The 16,819-nt window shown below is 39.1% G+C and overlaps 1 protein-coding gene across 1 annotated transcript in view; it reads left to right on the forward strand.

The window, feature by feature from the left end:
- COL4A3 (collagen type IV alpha 3 chain) overlaps positions 1 to 16,819 on the forward strand; it is a 69,465-nt gene that overhangs the window by 14,328 nt on the left and 38,318 nt on the right. Inside the window, exons 3-15 of the mRNA XM_075417857.1 lie at positions 1,907 to 1,996; positions 3,675 to 3,719; positions 4,204 to 4,248; positions 4,544 to 4,606; positions 5,359 to 5,412; positions 6,241 to 6,267; positions 6,880 to 6,957; positions 9,700 to 9,762; positions 10,260 to 10,295; positions 10,411 to 10,452; positions 11,919 to 11,996; positions 13,482 to 13,544; positions 13,801 to 13,857. Coding sequence (XP_075273972.1) covers positions 1,907 to 1,996; positions 3,675 to 3,719; positions 4,204 to 4,248; positions 4,544 to 4,606; positions 5,359 to 5,412; positions 6,241 to 6,267; positions 6,880 to 6,957; positions 9,700 to 9,762; positions 10,260 to 10,295; positions 10,411 to 10,452; positions 11,919 to 11,996; positions 13,482 to 13,544; positions 13,801 to 13,857 — 741 coding nt within the window. The remainder of the gene's footprint in view (positions 1 to 1,906; positions 1,997 to 3,674; positions 3,720 to 4,203; positions 4,249 to 4,543; positions 4,607 to 5,358; positions 5,413 to 6,240; positions 6,268 to 6,879; positions 6,958 to 9,699; positions 9,763 to 10,259; positions 10,296 to 10,410; positions 10,453 to 11,918; positions 11,997 to 13,481; positions 13,545 to 13,800; positions 13,858 to 16,819) is intronic.

The following is a 16,819-nucleotide window of genomic DNA, read 5'->3' on the forward strand; positions in this document are numbered from 1 at the left end:
ATTTCAGTGGTAGAGAAAAGTTCTCTCAAAGTAAATAAGTTCATTATTAAAACATATTTTCATAAGTGGGAAAGGAGAATGCTCATGTCTTTAGTAAAATCTCAGTGCTTATTTTTCATGTTCTTAGTCTACCCAGTCTTTGTCCTAACCAATAAAACTGAGACCAGTTGAAAAAATTAGAAAAAAATAAGCTGTCTACTAAAAGAAATACTAACAAGAAAGAATACTCGTGACTTTTCTTTGTCAGTTCCCTGTTAAAGCAGCTGAGCAATTAGTAGGTAAGAGTTAATCGTTGTTTACACAGAAGTTTTTCAGGCAGCTTTGGAAAGTCAGGTCAATTACATTAATCAGTATGTTTTGATAACTGTTCGATGTTAAGAAATTCTCCAACCTGAGAATCCTCTGATCTTGTTGATCTGTCAAGCAAGTGCGGATAAAATTGTGTGTACTGTATGGAGGGGAGTGAAGCTGTCAGGAGAGCGCAGTGCTGCTCTGTATCTGGGGAGCACTCCATCGCCTACTGAAGTGAGCAGGTCGCAAGCTCAGTGGAGGAAGATCGTCTGTCGTTTTTCTGTGAGTTAGTACCACACCCCCTCCAGTGGCACGTCTTGGTATGGCATTATCCTTTTCTGCCTTTCTTGGGACGGTGGTGGATGAAATAAATTATCTTTTATAAGGAGCTGTGTCGGTTTATGATACACATCTTGCAGGCACTTCATAATACAATTCTTATTTTGATTTGTGTTAAAATATTCTGGGATGATGTTCTATCTCTTTTTTAATTCAGAACCTATTTAAAATCTGGTCCATTTGTGGGATTTTGAGGGGTGGGAATTGGTGGAGGGACAAGCCAAGGTCTTTTGACTGCCACGAGACTTCTTTTGGATCCCATCTTGTACATCAAATTACAAGATACCAGAACTTCTGCACAGCAGAATTTCAGATGCTTTTGTGTGTAACTCTCCCATGATAAAGCAATAGGAAAATGGACTCTTGAGATAATCGATAACACCATCCTCTCACTCCTATGTCACACTGTGATGTAAAAGGTCTTGAACAGACAGCTCTTCACTGACGTAAAATTGAGCATGTTAAATTTCTGCTGCCTAAAAAGCTGAAACACCTCTGCTGTGAGTTTCTAGGCTTGAAGCACTTTATTTTAACCAAGATAAGACTTGCATCTTCATTATAGTTGACTAAAACCTGTAAATGCCCCTGTAACTTAGCCTTCTGTATTCTATTTGTGTAGTTTTAACCTTCTGTGTTTCCTTTACATGGTTTGGTTATTTGAACTTGACTTTAAAAAACATGAAAAAGTAATTGAGTGTCTTAATCTCTGAGACTCAGAACAGTTTTTAAAAGTTGTCACTTAAAACAAACTTCTTTTAGTCTATCTGAATGGTTTTGTTGCATTTGACTCCCACTGTTCCTTTCCTTGACTTGTACAGGGAGGTACTGATGATTTGGAAGTGAGCTTGCTGTACAGCAGCAGCCATTAAGTTTGCCAGCTACAAATTAGGGTTGCTATGATGGATTTGGATTTGTGTTGCTTGCAGGGACTAAACACAATATAGAAATACTAACAAGGGATGTGTATCGGCTTCTGTGTTAAACTTTTCATGCTTCCAATTAACATTTGTATTTTGCAAAATCTTGAGTACTGTTGTCTTCTTATATCTTCAAACATACTTATGAACATGTTACTTCAGTGGTACCATGTGGCCTAGACGGTGCCTGGCAGGACCACAAAACCAGGTCAGTATGGGCAAGGGTAATATATTTGCCACAGCAGCAGACAGATATGTAGGAGTTAAGAGGTACTAAAAGTAGTGAATGCCTTGGAAATAAGTTATGAAAAGGAGAATTCATGGATATTTTAAGAATCTCATTCTCTTAATGTTTACAGGGTGAAAAAGGCTTTCCTGGTGTTCCAGGTCCACCTGGTCATAGAGGCTTTCCTGGTCCAGAAGGGCCTCCAGGGCCACAGGGACCAAAGGTAGGTGTGTATGTGGGACACAGAGAGAGACACACAGAGAAACTACTGTGCTTGACTGTGGAAGTGAGCTATAGAGAATATAGGGTAGAGAATTCTGTTTTAAAAAAAACAAAACAAAACCTGTTTCAGAGTCTCCTGTTTGTCGAGGGAGGTTGTGTGGTCTCCAGCTGCAGTGGTCAGTTATGACTGAGTCGAAGCAGCTGATATGAACGTGGGCTTTTGTTGTCAGTTGTCCAGCGGGCAGTGCTAAAGCGCCTGGACTGAACTGCCAGAGGCAATGAACAAGGGTCTAAGTAGGTTTTAGTATCATAACCTCAGTTTTGTCTTAACGGTATACTGTGTCATCTATTGCTGGAAAGAGAGGAAACAAGCTACTACTGAGACAAATAGGAGAAACAGATTTTAAAGAATTTGAAGGGAAAGATGGTTTTTAATATAAATCTTGGTCTCTTTTGGGAAATACCTGGTTGCCTGCAGTATGAAGAGAGTGACTTTTGTGACTTGGGCTTTCTTTCCTGTGTGTCTAAACTGAGGTCGAGTATGAATTTTCAATGACTCCTGCATGAGCAGAAAAAACAAATAAAATGCATATTAAAAACCATTTTATTTATATTTGTTTTGAGGAACAGCACTTCTCCTGTCATTGATAGATTGACTTTGGTGAATAAATTGTGTGTAAATATGGCGTGAACTCAGCCAGTATGTCTAGGACCTGCGCTAATGTGGCTCCAGCACTTATCCATACCTTTAAACAAATGTTTTTTATAGTTTTAATTTGTTTGGGTATTGTTGCATTACTCTGTCCTATCTTGTTTTTACAATACTTTGTGAAACTGATACTCATGGTGGATGAGCCATTTACTTAAACTCATTGAAAAGTGTTTAGTAGAGCATTTCCATTTTAATAAGTCATAATAACGTCTGCAAGAATGGCAAAAAGTGAGGATAATTTATCTAGCAAGAATGTCTCTGTTAGCCTGAATGCCATGTATTGTAGTGTATTCCAGTTAGCTTTTCCTATTCAATGTCTGTACGTGATCTTAAACTAAAAGTCACCCAGGATTTTAGGAGAGATGTTCTGGTCATCCCCCATTTCTTTTCTGGGAACGATGAAAGTTACTTATCAATAAAGCTCTATGTCTTGAAACAGTTCTAGCAGATTCTGTCTAGACTGTGCTGTGGCATGCTTTGCTGTCTTCTTTCAGCCTTGCTCTCCCATCCTGCTTGGCCCCTTTTCAGCCTGCTCCTGGCTTTCCTTTCCATGCACAACAGTGCAGGTGAGAGTGGCTGGTACGTGCATATACCCGATCATTACATGGACATCACCCATACATGGGAGCCTTCCAGCTATTTCCTGACAGGGAGGCACTTCCAGGTATCGCAGTTTGAACAGGTCCATAAGCAACTGCTTTCTCAGCATACCCTGACTGGTATGTTTTTGACCTATGATGAGATATATCCCCTGAAACACTGAAAGGGGCGGCAAGACGCCACAATTTATGCAAGTTGTATGAAATGCTTGTTTGCTTTAGTGTCTGTAATAGGCAAAGTATTTATTTATTTATATAGTTTCTGTGCACATGTTGGTATTGATATTAAAAATTCTACATGTCCTGTTGATATATATGTGCTTTTTCTCAATTTTATTGGAATACGGTGTTTTCCATTTGTGTCCTAGGGTTCTCCAGGGCTTACGGGCTTAGTTGGACCCAAAGGTATACGAGTAAGTATTTATATTTTAAATAAACTTGTAAGTATTAAATGTCATGTTAAATGCCAACTTGGTTCAATAATTTGTGAAAAATAAAACCAGAACATTATATATGATTATAAAGTATTTTTAAAATTTGTGACACTGGAGTGTGCATCTGCATTATCTATTTTTTAGAACACGTCTTTTTTGCTACACTTTCTGTATAAGGTTCATGCTGTATGTATTTAGTATTGGAGTGTGCTATGAAAATGTCAGACTAGAATTCCATGAGGGGTTGTTTTGGATTTTTTTCTGTGGGCAAAACCAGTCTATGTTAACAGTGCGTAAGCTACCACTATAATTGGTTCACGGTCGGAAAGGTTAAGGAAGTAAGGATCTTTTGATAGAATCATACTTGCATTCATTCTTCTTACAAATGTGATCAGAGCAAAAACTGCATCATGAGCTTTTGCTTAATATTTGTAATATTATTCCTCTGGTTTTATTTCATTAGGGAGCCCCAGGAATACCTGGATTTTCAGGTCCCCCAGGCCTTCCAGTAAGTAAAAACGAAACTGATTAACCATTTCTCTCTTACTACAGTCTTCAGTACACGACTGTCCTCGGCCCAATGTGCTCACTCTAGTCTCAACATCAGCATTGTCTCTGCCAGTTAGCCTAGAGATAAAAATCTTAGCATCAGCAATTCTTACTCATTGTAGTGATTTGAAGAACACATTGTGATCTGTCAAGTCTTGTGAAACATGGCTTCAACATGAACTCTTTCAGTGTTGCTGTAGGGTAATATGAATGTGCAAAAGCAAAGCTTCTGTCAATTTTGCATTTCTTTTTAGGGTGAACCGGGAACTGTTGGTCCTCCTGGGCGGTCTGGTGTTCCAGGTTGCAATGGCACAAAGGTACAAACCAAGTGAATGTTACAGAGGTTGTGTTTGGCTATGCTTAGGAATGGCCAAAAAGCATTCTGAATTTTTCCCCTGATACACAACAATTTTGATTTGTTTTGATTTGTGACTTTAGCAACTAGGAAAAATGTGAATCACGAGGCCAGAGGAAAGAAAAGTGCTGCCTGTTCACGTTAGATAATTAAATAATAGAAGTTAACAGCCTTTGCTAAAAAGTTAAGAATAATGTTTGATATTTTGACAGATAAATTTTTTTTCACTAAATCTAGAAGACCTAATCAATTTTGTCCAACACATCCTTCTGTTATAGGGGTTATAGAAGAGGTAGATAGTTAATTAATTTTATTTCACCAGTCTCTAGCTTGTAATTGACAATTCATAAGTCCTGAAAGCAATTAAAAGAAAAGGCTTAATGTTGAGTTACAGGTTTACTAGTTTTTCTTTGCTCTGTGGTCAAATGCTTTCAGCATTCTGAAAGAGTGAGTCAGAGTAGTGCCTACTACAGAAAATCATACATTTCTAGTGAAACAGTGAACTGATCTGACATAGCTAATAAAGCCTGGTGTCTGGGATAGAAGTCAAGACCGATACAGTGAGGCTGTGCCCCTTCTAGCAAATACGGTGGTAATGCAACTCACAAGTTTATAATGGTAACATAAAATAACTTATTTTCTAATTACATTTGCTAAAAACAGACCAAATAATAAATCATAAGATGCATTAACAGTCACTCTTAATACTTTCAGGGTGATCAAGGTTTTCCAGGTCCTCCAGGTAGAAGAGGTGCTCCAGGTGTTCCAGTAGGTGTCTGTGAAATTTGTGATTGTGTGCATTTGTAACACAGAAGGCCATTCCCTGAAGGAGTGTAAGGCCTCACATTAGCTGGTACTGACAACAGTTGAAATATATAGGTATCCACACTTCATTAATACGAAAACTATGTGGTGAAGAAACCAAAGTTAAAAGTGATGCTTTATTGGCTGCAGCTTGGGCCTCACCTTCTTAGCTAAAGAGTACATGCAAATTCAGACTGGTGTTAGCTCTTTAGTGTCTCAGGGGACACTCGTGAAAATTTACCACTTGCATCTCTAAAGGTTTCCAATATAGCTTTAAGAGATTGCAATTTCAGTTCATGCCAAAATTTCTTTGAGGATATGGCCTCATTAAGTGAACAAGAATGAGGAATTAAACCCAGAACTTCTCATTCTGGCTGCATTGTGTTAACCCTGGGATTTGTTTTTTCTCTGTAGAAATGTGTTTTTAAAAGAAACTTCTGAACAAATGGAAAAGGAATGCTGTGTGTCAAGTTCCAGTGGCTTCAAATCTAGTAACTTTTAAACATGGTCTTTACTTCACGAGCTCTCGTGATTTTTTTTTTTATTTGTTGAAGAAGGTCAGGCTTCAAAACTGTTCTCCCTTCACTTGTAGAGTAGTAACTGTGAGACTGGACTATTTTTTGATAATATGCCTTGTCTTCTTAAGTTGAAGTCTGGCACAATAAACATCTACCTGGCTATACACGGTGTCCATGAAAATAAATCACCTCAAGACCACTGAGCTCATAGAATATTTAAAATGTGTCCTTTCACCGTCATCTCTTTTAATAATATGATTGTTCTTTTCCCTAGGGTATTGCTGGCCTCAAAGGAGAGAAGGTTAGTTATTTACACCATATTCTGTGAAATATTAGTGGTGATCAACATTTTCTATGTTCACTGCTGGAAGAGAGTTCTTAATGTCTTCATTCATGGGAAACAGAAGGTTTACTTGCCAGAAGAAGCAACCACAAACTTTGGTGCTGCATCAGTACTAGTTGCATTCACTGCAGGTTACAAAACAGTATTTGAATTTTTTTGCCCTTTAACTACTTTTATTACATGTAATGAAGTTAACCCTTTCAATCACAGAAAGAACTAATCCCCTCTCCCAAACAGCTTATGAATTCATATGGAAATCTGCAGATGCACTAGAAGGTATTTTAAACGGATAAAAAGTACCAAAAAAAAAATTGAAGGTCAGGACTGTGGATGAGTAATGTAGGTATGTCTGAAATGAAGGCTGCTCGTAACAGAGAACTGGAAAGCCTGAAAAAGGTATAATCTGTTTAATAAAATCTTTTTAAAAGGTAGAACTATCCATAGTGGACAGTTGCTATCATTATGCAATTCTGATGTTGCTTATTTCTCTACAAAATGTATGAGTAGATTTGTTCCGCTATAGAGTTCTACAGCATAATTTTTTATCTTCCTTTTTATCTAATTGTTCAGGGATGCCCTGCAGAGGAGTATAACCAAGGGTATAGTGCAAAAGGTGATCCTGGATTGCCAGGAATGCCTGGACTTCAGGTAATTCAGAATTAATTCAGACTGTGCTACAGATATATAAAAAATAATCTCTATATATCACGCATTACATATAATATGGGTGTATATATGTAAAAGTTATTTTCATATACAATTTTAATGTATTGTGTATGGTATATAAATACAGTATTGTTTTTACAATTATCTCACTAATTTCTGTCTTTAAAAGATTATTAACTTTCTGTAATTTGATTAATACAAGATATTCAAAGTCTTTCTTCTGACTTTACAGAACACGGTACACCAAGACAAAAGTAATTAATTTTGCCGTCAGAACCAGTAGTGTCCATTATGTGTTAGTAACGTGAGATAGGGAAGTCAGCTTGCAGACAAACAACAATACTTCAGAAATGGAAAAAAATTGGTTGTATACTTAGGTCTTTACCCCTACATATAGAATAGAATAGTTCAGCTGGAAGGGACCTACGATGACCATCTAGTCCAACTGCAAAAATTCCCCATGAAATAAGATTGAACAGATTAGACCAGCTCAACTTCTAGAGTACTAACAAAGGACAGTATGATCCATGTTTAAAGAATAGAAATTAACAGGAGAAGGCAGAGCAGACATTTCTTTTGACTGTTACAATAAATGAAGGACATTCAAATGAAAATCAAAATTTTTAATTTTCCATTTCTTTGAAAATGAAGCTTTAAGGTACAGAATTTATCACACAGAATATTCAAAAGATTAAGGGTTTATTAGGGCTAGCAGTAGGACTGTATGGATTATGAGAATGTCCACAGTTAAACAGGACATAAATCCTCACTTGAGTAGTTTAATTCTGGAGCAGATATGTCCGTGGGACCTGATGAGATGAATCCACAGGTCCTGAGGGAACTGGCAGGTAAAGTTGCTAAGCCACTATCCGTCATATTTGAGATGTAGTGGCAGTCTGCTGAAGTCCCTACTGACTGGAAGAGTGGAAACATAACCTGCATTTTTAGAAAGGGAGAAAAAGGAAGACCCAGGGAACTACAGGCCAGTCAGTCTCACCTGTGTGCCTGGCAAGATCATGGAGCAGATCCTCCTGGAAACTATGCTGAGGCACGTGGATAATGAGGTGATAGGTGACAGCCGACATGGCTTCACAAAGGGGAAATCATGCCTGACAAATTTGGTGGCCTTCTACGACAGGATTACTGCGTTGGTGGATAGGGGAAGAGCAACTGATGTCATCTCCTGGACTTGTGCAAAGCATTTGACACTGTCCCTCACAACTTCCTTGTCTCTAAATTGGAGAGACATGGATTTGATGGATGGACCACTCAGTGGATAAGGAATTGGCTGGATGGTCGCACTTAAAGAGTTGTGGTCAATGGCTCGATGTCCAAGTGCAGACCAGTAACAAGTGGCGTTCCTCAGGGGTCGGTACTGGGACCGGCGCTGTTTTACATCTTTGTGGGCAACATGGACAGTGGGATTGAGTGCACTCTCAGCAAGTTTGCCAATGACACCAAGCTGTGTGGTGCAGTCGACACACTGGAGGGAAGGGATGCCACCCAGAGGGACCTTGACAGGCTGGAGAGGTGGGCGCGTGCGAACCTCATGAAGTTCAACAAGGCCAAGTGCAAGGCCCTGCACATGGGCCGGGGTAATCCCAAGTATAAATACATGCTGGGTGGAGACTGGATTGGGAGCAGCCGTGAGGAGAAGGACCTGGAGGTGCTGGATGACAGAGCACTGGAACAGGCTGCCCAGAGAGGTGGTGGAGTCTCCTTCTCTGGAGATATTCAAGAGCTGCCTGGACAAAGTCCTCTGTGGCCTGCTGTAGGTGACCATGCTTTGGTGGGAAGGTTGGACTAGATGACCCACAGAGGTCCCTTCCAACCTCTAACATTCTGTGATTCTGTGATTCTATGATGATAAGCTCAACATGAGCCAGCAATGTGTGCTCTCAGCCCAGAAGGCCAACCGGATCGTGGGCTGCATCAAGAGAAGCGTGGCCAGAAGGGCAAGGGAGGGGATTCTGCCGCTCTACTCTGCTCTGGTGAGACCTCACTTGGAGTCCTGCATCCCACTTTGGAGCCCTCAGCACACGAAAGACATGGACCTGTTGGAACGGGGCCAGAGGAGGCCACAGAAATTATTAGAGGGCTGCAGCACCTCTGCTGTGGGTGTCTCATGGGAAGGTGGAGAGAGTTGGGGCTGTTCAGCCTGGAGAAGAGAAGGCTGCCGAGAGACTTTAAAGCAGCCTTCTAGTACCTGAAGGGGCCTGCAAGAGAGCTGGAGAGGGACTTTTTACAAGGGCCTGTAATGATAGGACAAGGGGTAATGGCTTCAAGTTGAAAGAGGGAAGATTTTGATTAGATATAAGGAAGAAATTCTTTATTATGAGGGTGGTGAAGCACTGGCACAGATTGCCCAGAGAAGCTGTGGCTGCCCCCTCCCTGGGAGTGTTCAAGGCCAGGTTGGATGTGGCTTTGAGCAACCTGGTCTGGGGGAGGGTATTCCTGCCCATGGCAGGGGGATTGGAACCAGATGATCTTTAAGGTCCCTGCCAACACAAACCATTCTGTGATTCTGTGTTTTCTCATGTTTCAAAACATATACCAGCCAGTGAAGCAGTGAGGAGGAATTATGCTGCTGTGTTATCCTGAGACGTGAAAAGGAAATCCAGAGACAATGCTGCTTCTCTGCTTGTCATTCAGTTCATTGAACTAATTGTGGATTTTTCATAATCTTTCCAGAAGATATATTCCTGTTTCTTTTTTAATGTGCAGGGTGCTCAGGGTGCTCAAGGATATCCTGGGGAACTTGGACCACAGGGCCCTCCAGGAGCTTCAGTGAGTATGAACTTATGTCTCGCATGTTACTGTAACCTTTGATCTTCCCAGAAGTCTGTGGAACTACACAATACAAGATCCTGACTCTCCCAGGCTTGTTTGAAGTCTAGGTACCTGTGTATGTGAAATCCATATCCTTCTACACACATCTGATAATTTTTTTTTCAGTTTTTTAAATTATTTTTATGCATTATAATTTCCATGTTTTCAGAAGCATCCTTGTCCATGTAGGCATAAATTTCAATTTTCAAATAATGACCCATAGATTCACTTCAAATACTAATGTGTGTAATGGTAAGAGAGATGTATATGTTTGCAACTGGACTGTGTAGACATTCTGACACCAACTCACAACAAACTGCAGTTGTAAAGGTAGAAGAAAGAGTAAAAATAGTGATACAAGTGAAAACTGGGTGCTTCAAAACACCTATGTTGGTACTGGAGATTTTAATTTTTTTTTATTAAGGAACTCTTTTTTTTTTTTTCCTTTTTTGTAGGGCCTGCCAGGGAAGGCAGGACCTCCTGGACCTAAGGTAGTCTCAGATTGGTAATAAAAATGAAAACTTCCTGTTATATAAAACATCAATTAGCTTATTTTATAGGTGTGTTTAAAATAAAAAACGTAATGTTTGGGGACTTTTTTTACAGGGTCTTATGGGACTAAAAGTAATAGGAACCAAAGGAAGAAAGGTAATTGTATAAACTTCTTAAAACATTTTTTTAAATTTTTATTTCTGTTTCCTGCTTTTTCTGATATGCTATGGTGAAATGTTTCGGGAATGAAGTACAATGAAATAAAAATTTTCAGTATGTATGTGGAAGCCTTCTATTGGAAAATGGGAACATGGCAATTAGTATCTAAGAACAAACTGTTTTTGCATAAGAGCCTGTGATATAAACTTCCTGATAGAAGGGCAGAAACCTAGAAGGAGCCAGTAGTTAATATTTACTAACATATAACATTAAACTCATTTATATATCATTCGCGCAGTGTTACTAAAAGCTTATCTAAGCATGTAAACTTTGGTAAATACATAGCACCTGTAGACTCACAACTCCTTAAGGCCAACATCTTTTCAGTGTCAGCCTTTATGATGCTAGAAGACCTCCCAGATTTTGAAAAAGAACGGGATGACTTGTCATCCATGTTCTTACTTTGTATCCCATATGATTGACATTAAGCTAGAAATTACTATGAATACTTATATTGTCTCTCAGGATCTGAGCCTGCAGTTGGAGGACCAGTGCAGTCAGTCTGAATGTGCCTACAGGATTCTTTCAAGAACTTGGGGCATCTCACAGTTATGCTAACTGACCTGCACAGATTCAGCTGTGAACTGCAACAGCCCTGTCTGACAGTGGAATTGGTTTTAACTTTCTAATTACTACTGGGAATATGCTACAAGTTTCCTGGGAAAATTTCTGTAAATAGAACCGAGTATTTGTTAGCATTAGCTTAGGTGACCATGGAGCATCTTACTTCCTTATGAAACAGTGATGCATTCTTTGCTGTTATGCTGCAAGTGCACACAGAAGCATTCCACTGGCTTAAAATCACAGAAAATTATGGATGTTGCTTTGTTGAGCTCCACAAGAAAGATCACATTTAGGACCTTCCCTGTCCTAAAAGATCCTTAATGAAAAAGTGTACTGCGATAGTAATGTTTTTGGTTAAGGACATGTGAAAGCTGATTTTATCTGTCAGCCCTACATTATGATCATCTCCCTGTAACACACAGACTGCAATTTTGAAGATACCGCCAAAGACAGTTCATGTATTTTATTGATTGACTTCATCAAATTCAGAGAAAAATTATCATTAAGGACATACTTTTTTTTGATTTAGAGTTAAAATGATTGTATAACTTTCAAACAATAGTATTAAAAATTTCAGCTAATTCTAGATACTTTAACAGAAATCAGCATATGTATTTTTATATTCCTCAGCTAGTAGAAGGTTGTCATAGTAGTCTTAAGTCTTCCATGTGCCTTTTTTTATTGGAAGATAAATAGCAAGCAAAGAGAAGGGTTAACTGTATTAACAGCTAAGTGTAATGGCAGAAGAATTGTAATGATGTCAAAAGTATAGAATAGTAACTTGAAGAAATAAAAACACACTGCTTGTAATTGCTGTATTTCTCTTTTTTTCTTTGAAGGGTGACACTGGCTTAACTGGACCCCCTGGACCACCAGGGACCGTTATTGTGACATTAAGTGGACCAGACAACATGACAGTAATAAAATTGTTAAACATCACGTTCGCATAACCCATCTTACTACATTTTACTTTGAGAGGACATTTTCATCTTCATTGTTCCAATAACATTTCTTTTTACCCATCCTAACATTTTTCCGACTTGTTTAGTTTTCTGAGTGTGTCTGTACAGCTAGCTCAGCTGAGGCCTGTGTATTCACATGGACATCTGCAGGATGCCAGTGGAATGCTAAATGCTTATTAGTAACCCACCTGCTATGGATCTCTGAGTGCATGAAAAGTAAATTACTTTTAGCTTTGCCAAATCAACATAGCTTTTCTGAAAGGCTATCAAAGACACAGCTTTGTTGACCTCGGGGCCTTGTCACTGAAAGTATCAGGACTCTGAGCTACCAGAGTTTCACAAAAGCTTACAACATCTTCGTGTACATTTCATAGCTTATTTTCTCATTGTTTTTACTGGAACATGAGTAATCATGGAACGTGTTGGAAAAACAATGAATGTACAGAAAGGAAATACTCTGATTCAGCTTTCATTTTAAATTTTGCTTTGTGAATTAAAATTCTTGAATTTTGTCCTTATATAGAACTTAAACAGCAGTAGTTGATACACAGTTTTAAGTCTTCACGTATTAACAGAAGAAGTCTTCAACCTGTTATTCACTCGGTTTTCCTTATGTAATTTGCATCTAATCCGTGGAGTTGCCAAACTCCCTCTCCATTATGTGCAAAAACAAAAAGCAAATTTTGCAACAAGACTGTATTGAGGACAGAAGAGAAAGATTGCCGGAGCAAGGTTCAGCTGTCAGGCACGGCAGCTCTTCCCTGTTTAAATCAAATATGGACCACATGGAGCACTTCCCAGTCACAGCTGTGGCAGTTTGTCATGGGGGAATGGCATTTTTTCAGAGACATTGGGCAGTAGGGTTTAAAAACCCCTCAAAACTCCTTATATAAATAGGATGGGGTATGTATATATATATATAAATATATATATATATAAACATGTAATAATTAGGCAGACCATGAACTTTGGCTTTACAATGACCTCAGAATGTGGCCAAATCCATCATAGCACTACATAGTAGGATAATCTAATCTTGAGCCCACAGAAGCAGGGAGCACATGGGTAGCCGATGTGTTTACTTATTGGAGGTAACTGTCGCTCCAGTGAAGCATCTAAGGTTTGTTTGGTTTTTGCTTGCAGTTTATTGCCATTTCTGGGGATATTTACTCCAGTCCCCTTGCATGCAATCACAGGTAGGTTGTTTTGAACTTGCTCTATTCAGAAATATGTGCAGAGCCAGTTTCTTTTTCAAACATCCTAGTTTTAGGCAGGAGCACTGATAAGAAGTTTCTGTTTCTTTTAGTCACTTAAGTAGAACCATCTCTGCTTAAAGAAGCTTGCTGGTAACATAAGGATTTCCTATCTGTAAAACTTGAGTGTTATGATAAGCACAGAAAAATCTGAGACCATATTAAATTTTGATTTTCTGTGTGATAGGACTTGAAAGGAGAGAAAGGAGAAAAAGGATCAAGAGGACTTCCAGGGCCAGTGGGGTTTACAGTAAGTGGCCAGAAATAAATCCCTTAAATCCAGATGTTCGGACAGCATTGTGTAGTAAATGCTACTCTTTAGAGTCCAATATTTACTCTGTTTATTCCAACTAATGAATACAATGCCCATTAATAGCATTCTAACTGAACTTTATTTTTACTTTATTTTTACACTTTTTTTTAAAGATAACAAAATAGTAAAAGATATATTTAATTTATAAAATGTGTGTCTCAAAATGTGTTCCTTGAGGGTGGTTTTGTTACAGGGGCCAGTTGGTGATTCTCAAAGTGAAAAGGGTGACCGAGGAGAACCTGGAGCACAGGTATGTGCAAACAGTTGAATTACACGTATGTTAGTCTTCTCTGAAAAGAGGTTTTGCACTAGTGTTGCTCTCCAGTTTTTATTTCAGTGCCACTCAGAGCAAATTTTCTCAGTTTCAAAATTCTCTTTCATCTGATTCCACCTGGAATTGAAGCTGGCAAGGGATGTCAAAAACAACAAGAAGGACTTCTTCAACTACATCAGTAATAAAAGGAAGGCTAGGGACAATGTGGGGCTGCTGCTGAATGAGGTGGGTGTCCTGGTGACAGAGGATGCAGAGGAGGGAGAGCAACTGAATGCCTTCTGTGCTTCAGTCTTCAGTGCTGAGGCAGGCCCTCAGGAATCCCAGGCCCCGGAGGTAAGAGAAGAAGCCCACAGAGAGGATGACTTTCCCTTGGTCGAGAAGGTTCTCCTTCCCCTCTACACTGCCCTACTGAGGCCTCATCTGGAGTACTCTGTCCTGGTGGACGACAGGTTGACTATGAGCCAGCAGTGTGCCCTGGCTGCCAAGAAAGTTAACGGGATTCTGGGATGTATAAGGAGGAGTGTGCCAGCAGGTTGAGGGAGGTTCTCCTTCCCCTCTACACTGCCCTAGTGAGGCCTCATTTAGAGTACTCTGTCTAGTTCTGGGCTCCCCAGTTCCAGAAAGATGAGGCGCTGCTGGAGAGTGTCCAGCAGAGGGATACGAGGATGATGAGGGGACTGGAGCATCTCTCCTACGAGGAGAGGCTGAAGGAGCTGGGCTTGTTCAGCCTGAAGAAGAGAAGGCTGCGAGGGGACCTTATAAATGCCTACAACTATCTGAAGGGTGGGTGTCAGGAGAATGGGGCCAAACTCTTCAGTGGTGCTCAGCAACAGGACAAGGGGCAATGGGCACAAACTGAGGCACAGGAAGTTCCGTCTGAACATCAGGAAGAACTTCTTCCCTCTGAGGGTGACGGAGCACTGGAACAGGCTGCCCAGGGAGGTTGTGGAGTCTCCTTCTCTGGAGATATTCAAGACCCACCTGGACAAGGTCCTGTGCAGCCTGCTGTAGGTGACCCTGCTTTGGCAGGGGGGTTGGACTAGATGACCCACAGAGGTCCCTTCCAAACCCTACCATTCTGTGATTCTGTGATCTAGTAAATCAAACTAGAGAGTTCAAAGTCAAATAACTGTTCTTATAGGCTCACGTACCGTGACTGCATGAAATAAAGGTCAATTGATGGTGGATGCACTTTTGTTTGTTTTGCTGTAAAGGTTCTACTCTTGGAGCTTAGTTTAAAAAAAAAGTGCTTTTCTGAACACAGACTGGCCTTATAGTGCCAATGTATATGTAGAAGAGATTTAAAACCCTTGGGTTCACTTAAGGCAGCAGACTTAAATTAGTATGTTCAACCAGCAGGTATGTGGAGACGTGAAGAAAGTTGAAGAAGTTATTCTGTTAACAAGAGAAGATGAGAAGAAAAAAGTCATGTTTATTTTAAAAAACATGCACATTAAAATATAATCTACTTAAGTATATTTATATTTTGAAGAGAATTGACTAGAAAGTTACCACTTTGCATTCAAATGGCTTTCAAACTTTCGGATAAAAACTAATTGATGAAAGACGTGGGTTCTTAGTAACTAAAACTATGAATTTGTAACAGTTTACCAGTGTAATTGAGGAGAACCCTAAAATATCCAAATAAATCAAAATGTTTTGTGATATTTTCTGAAATAAAAATTTTGATTCCAAATACATTTTGAAAGCAATATTAAGCAAAATAATTTTCAAATGAAATATATTTTGAAACTTTTCCTGTACTTCTTCTGATTGCAATAAATTTTCTTCTACAAGGAAAGGTGGCAAGACAATACCAGTACTACCTGTAGATTGCTCTTTCTTCAATTGTATGGTACTATAATGATGATGATGATGCTATAGAGCAACTTGATTGTTATATTTATTATTCCTGTACATTATGAAAATTATAATTTCTATTTGAGTTACTGGTGTAAAGTAATAAATGTTCTTGCTATCCAATGTGTGTTACTCTTGCTCCATCTTCTATGTTATTTCCATATTATGTCTGTTTGCAAAAGCCCTGTCCTATCATGCAGTATTTCTTAGAACGCTGCTTAATTGACCTCTCCCTCCTTCCTTTGTAGAAGTAGTAGAGCACCCTTGCTATTCTGCCTATTGACCTTGAAGAATGCTAAGGAAATACAAATTGTGTTAAGACATTGACTGACTGGCTGTTATAAAATGAAAACAAAATGTTTCCTTTTGCTATTGAAATTACATCAGTTAGCACAAAATAGCAAATAGTTGTGGATTTTATGTTCTAGAAAAAAATATTATTTTGTGCAAGAGAGTTTTGAGCCTGTGGTGACATCATTGCAGTTCCCCTTCTTCTGGATTATCATCTTTGGTCAAGTTTTGCCATCTTTTGAGTATTGCTGCTTTTTCTGATGTTTGCATTGTAATTCATGGTCTGGTCATATTTTTCAAAATTATTTTAAGTTTCATTGATTTATTCTGTACAAAAAAAAATTCGAAAATATACTTTCTCCCCTGTTGTTATGAACACGTAATCTTACACTCCCCTTTTATCACTACCTTTTGCTGTCGGTTTTAATGAACCAGTTTTTCCTCATTTCTGCTTTCAAGGTGGCAAGCAAGGTATCTGTCTTCAGAATTATGTTTCCATTTTCATCTGTTTGTCTCCCCATTTTTCCCACTTCTCTCCCTTCCCTTTGTCTTCTTTTTGTTGTTGTTGTTATGAATTGTTTAACATGTATTGTTGCAACACCAGGTACCAGGACCCCAGCAGAAGGCTGCTTAATGTGCTGTGCATCGTAGAAAACAGCAGATACCTCTGACACACTGCCTCCTTCTGTTTTCACTTTTCCATCTACTGCCCTGTTTCCAGTACCTTTTGAAGTGCATTCCCTATTCTTTTTCATTAAATAATTTCTGTTCAAGTCATCTATTAACG

Source organism: Opisthocomus hoazin, chromosome 4, assembly GCF_030867145.1.
Source record: "Opisthocomus hoazin isolate bOpiHoa1 chromosome 4, bOpiHoa1.hap1, whole genome shotgun sequence".
NCBI classification, from domain to species: Eukaryota; Metazoa; Chordata; class Aves; order Opisthocomiformes; family Opisthocomidae; genus Opisthocomus; species Opisthocomus hoazin.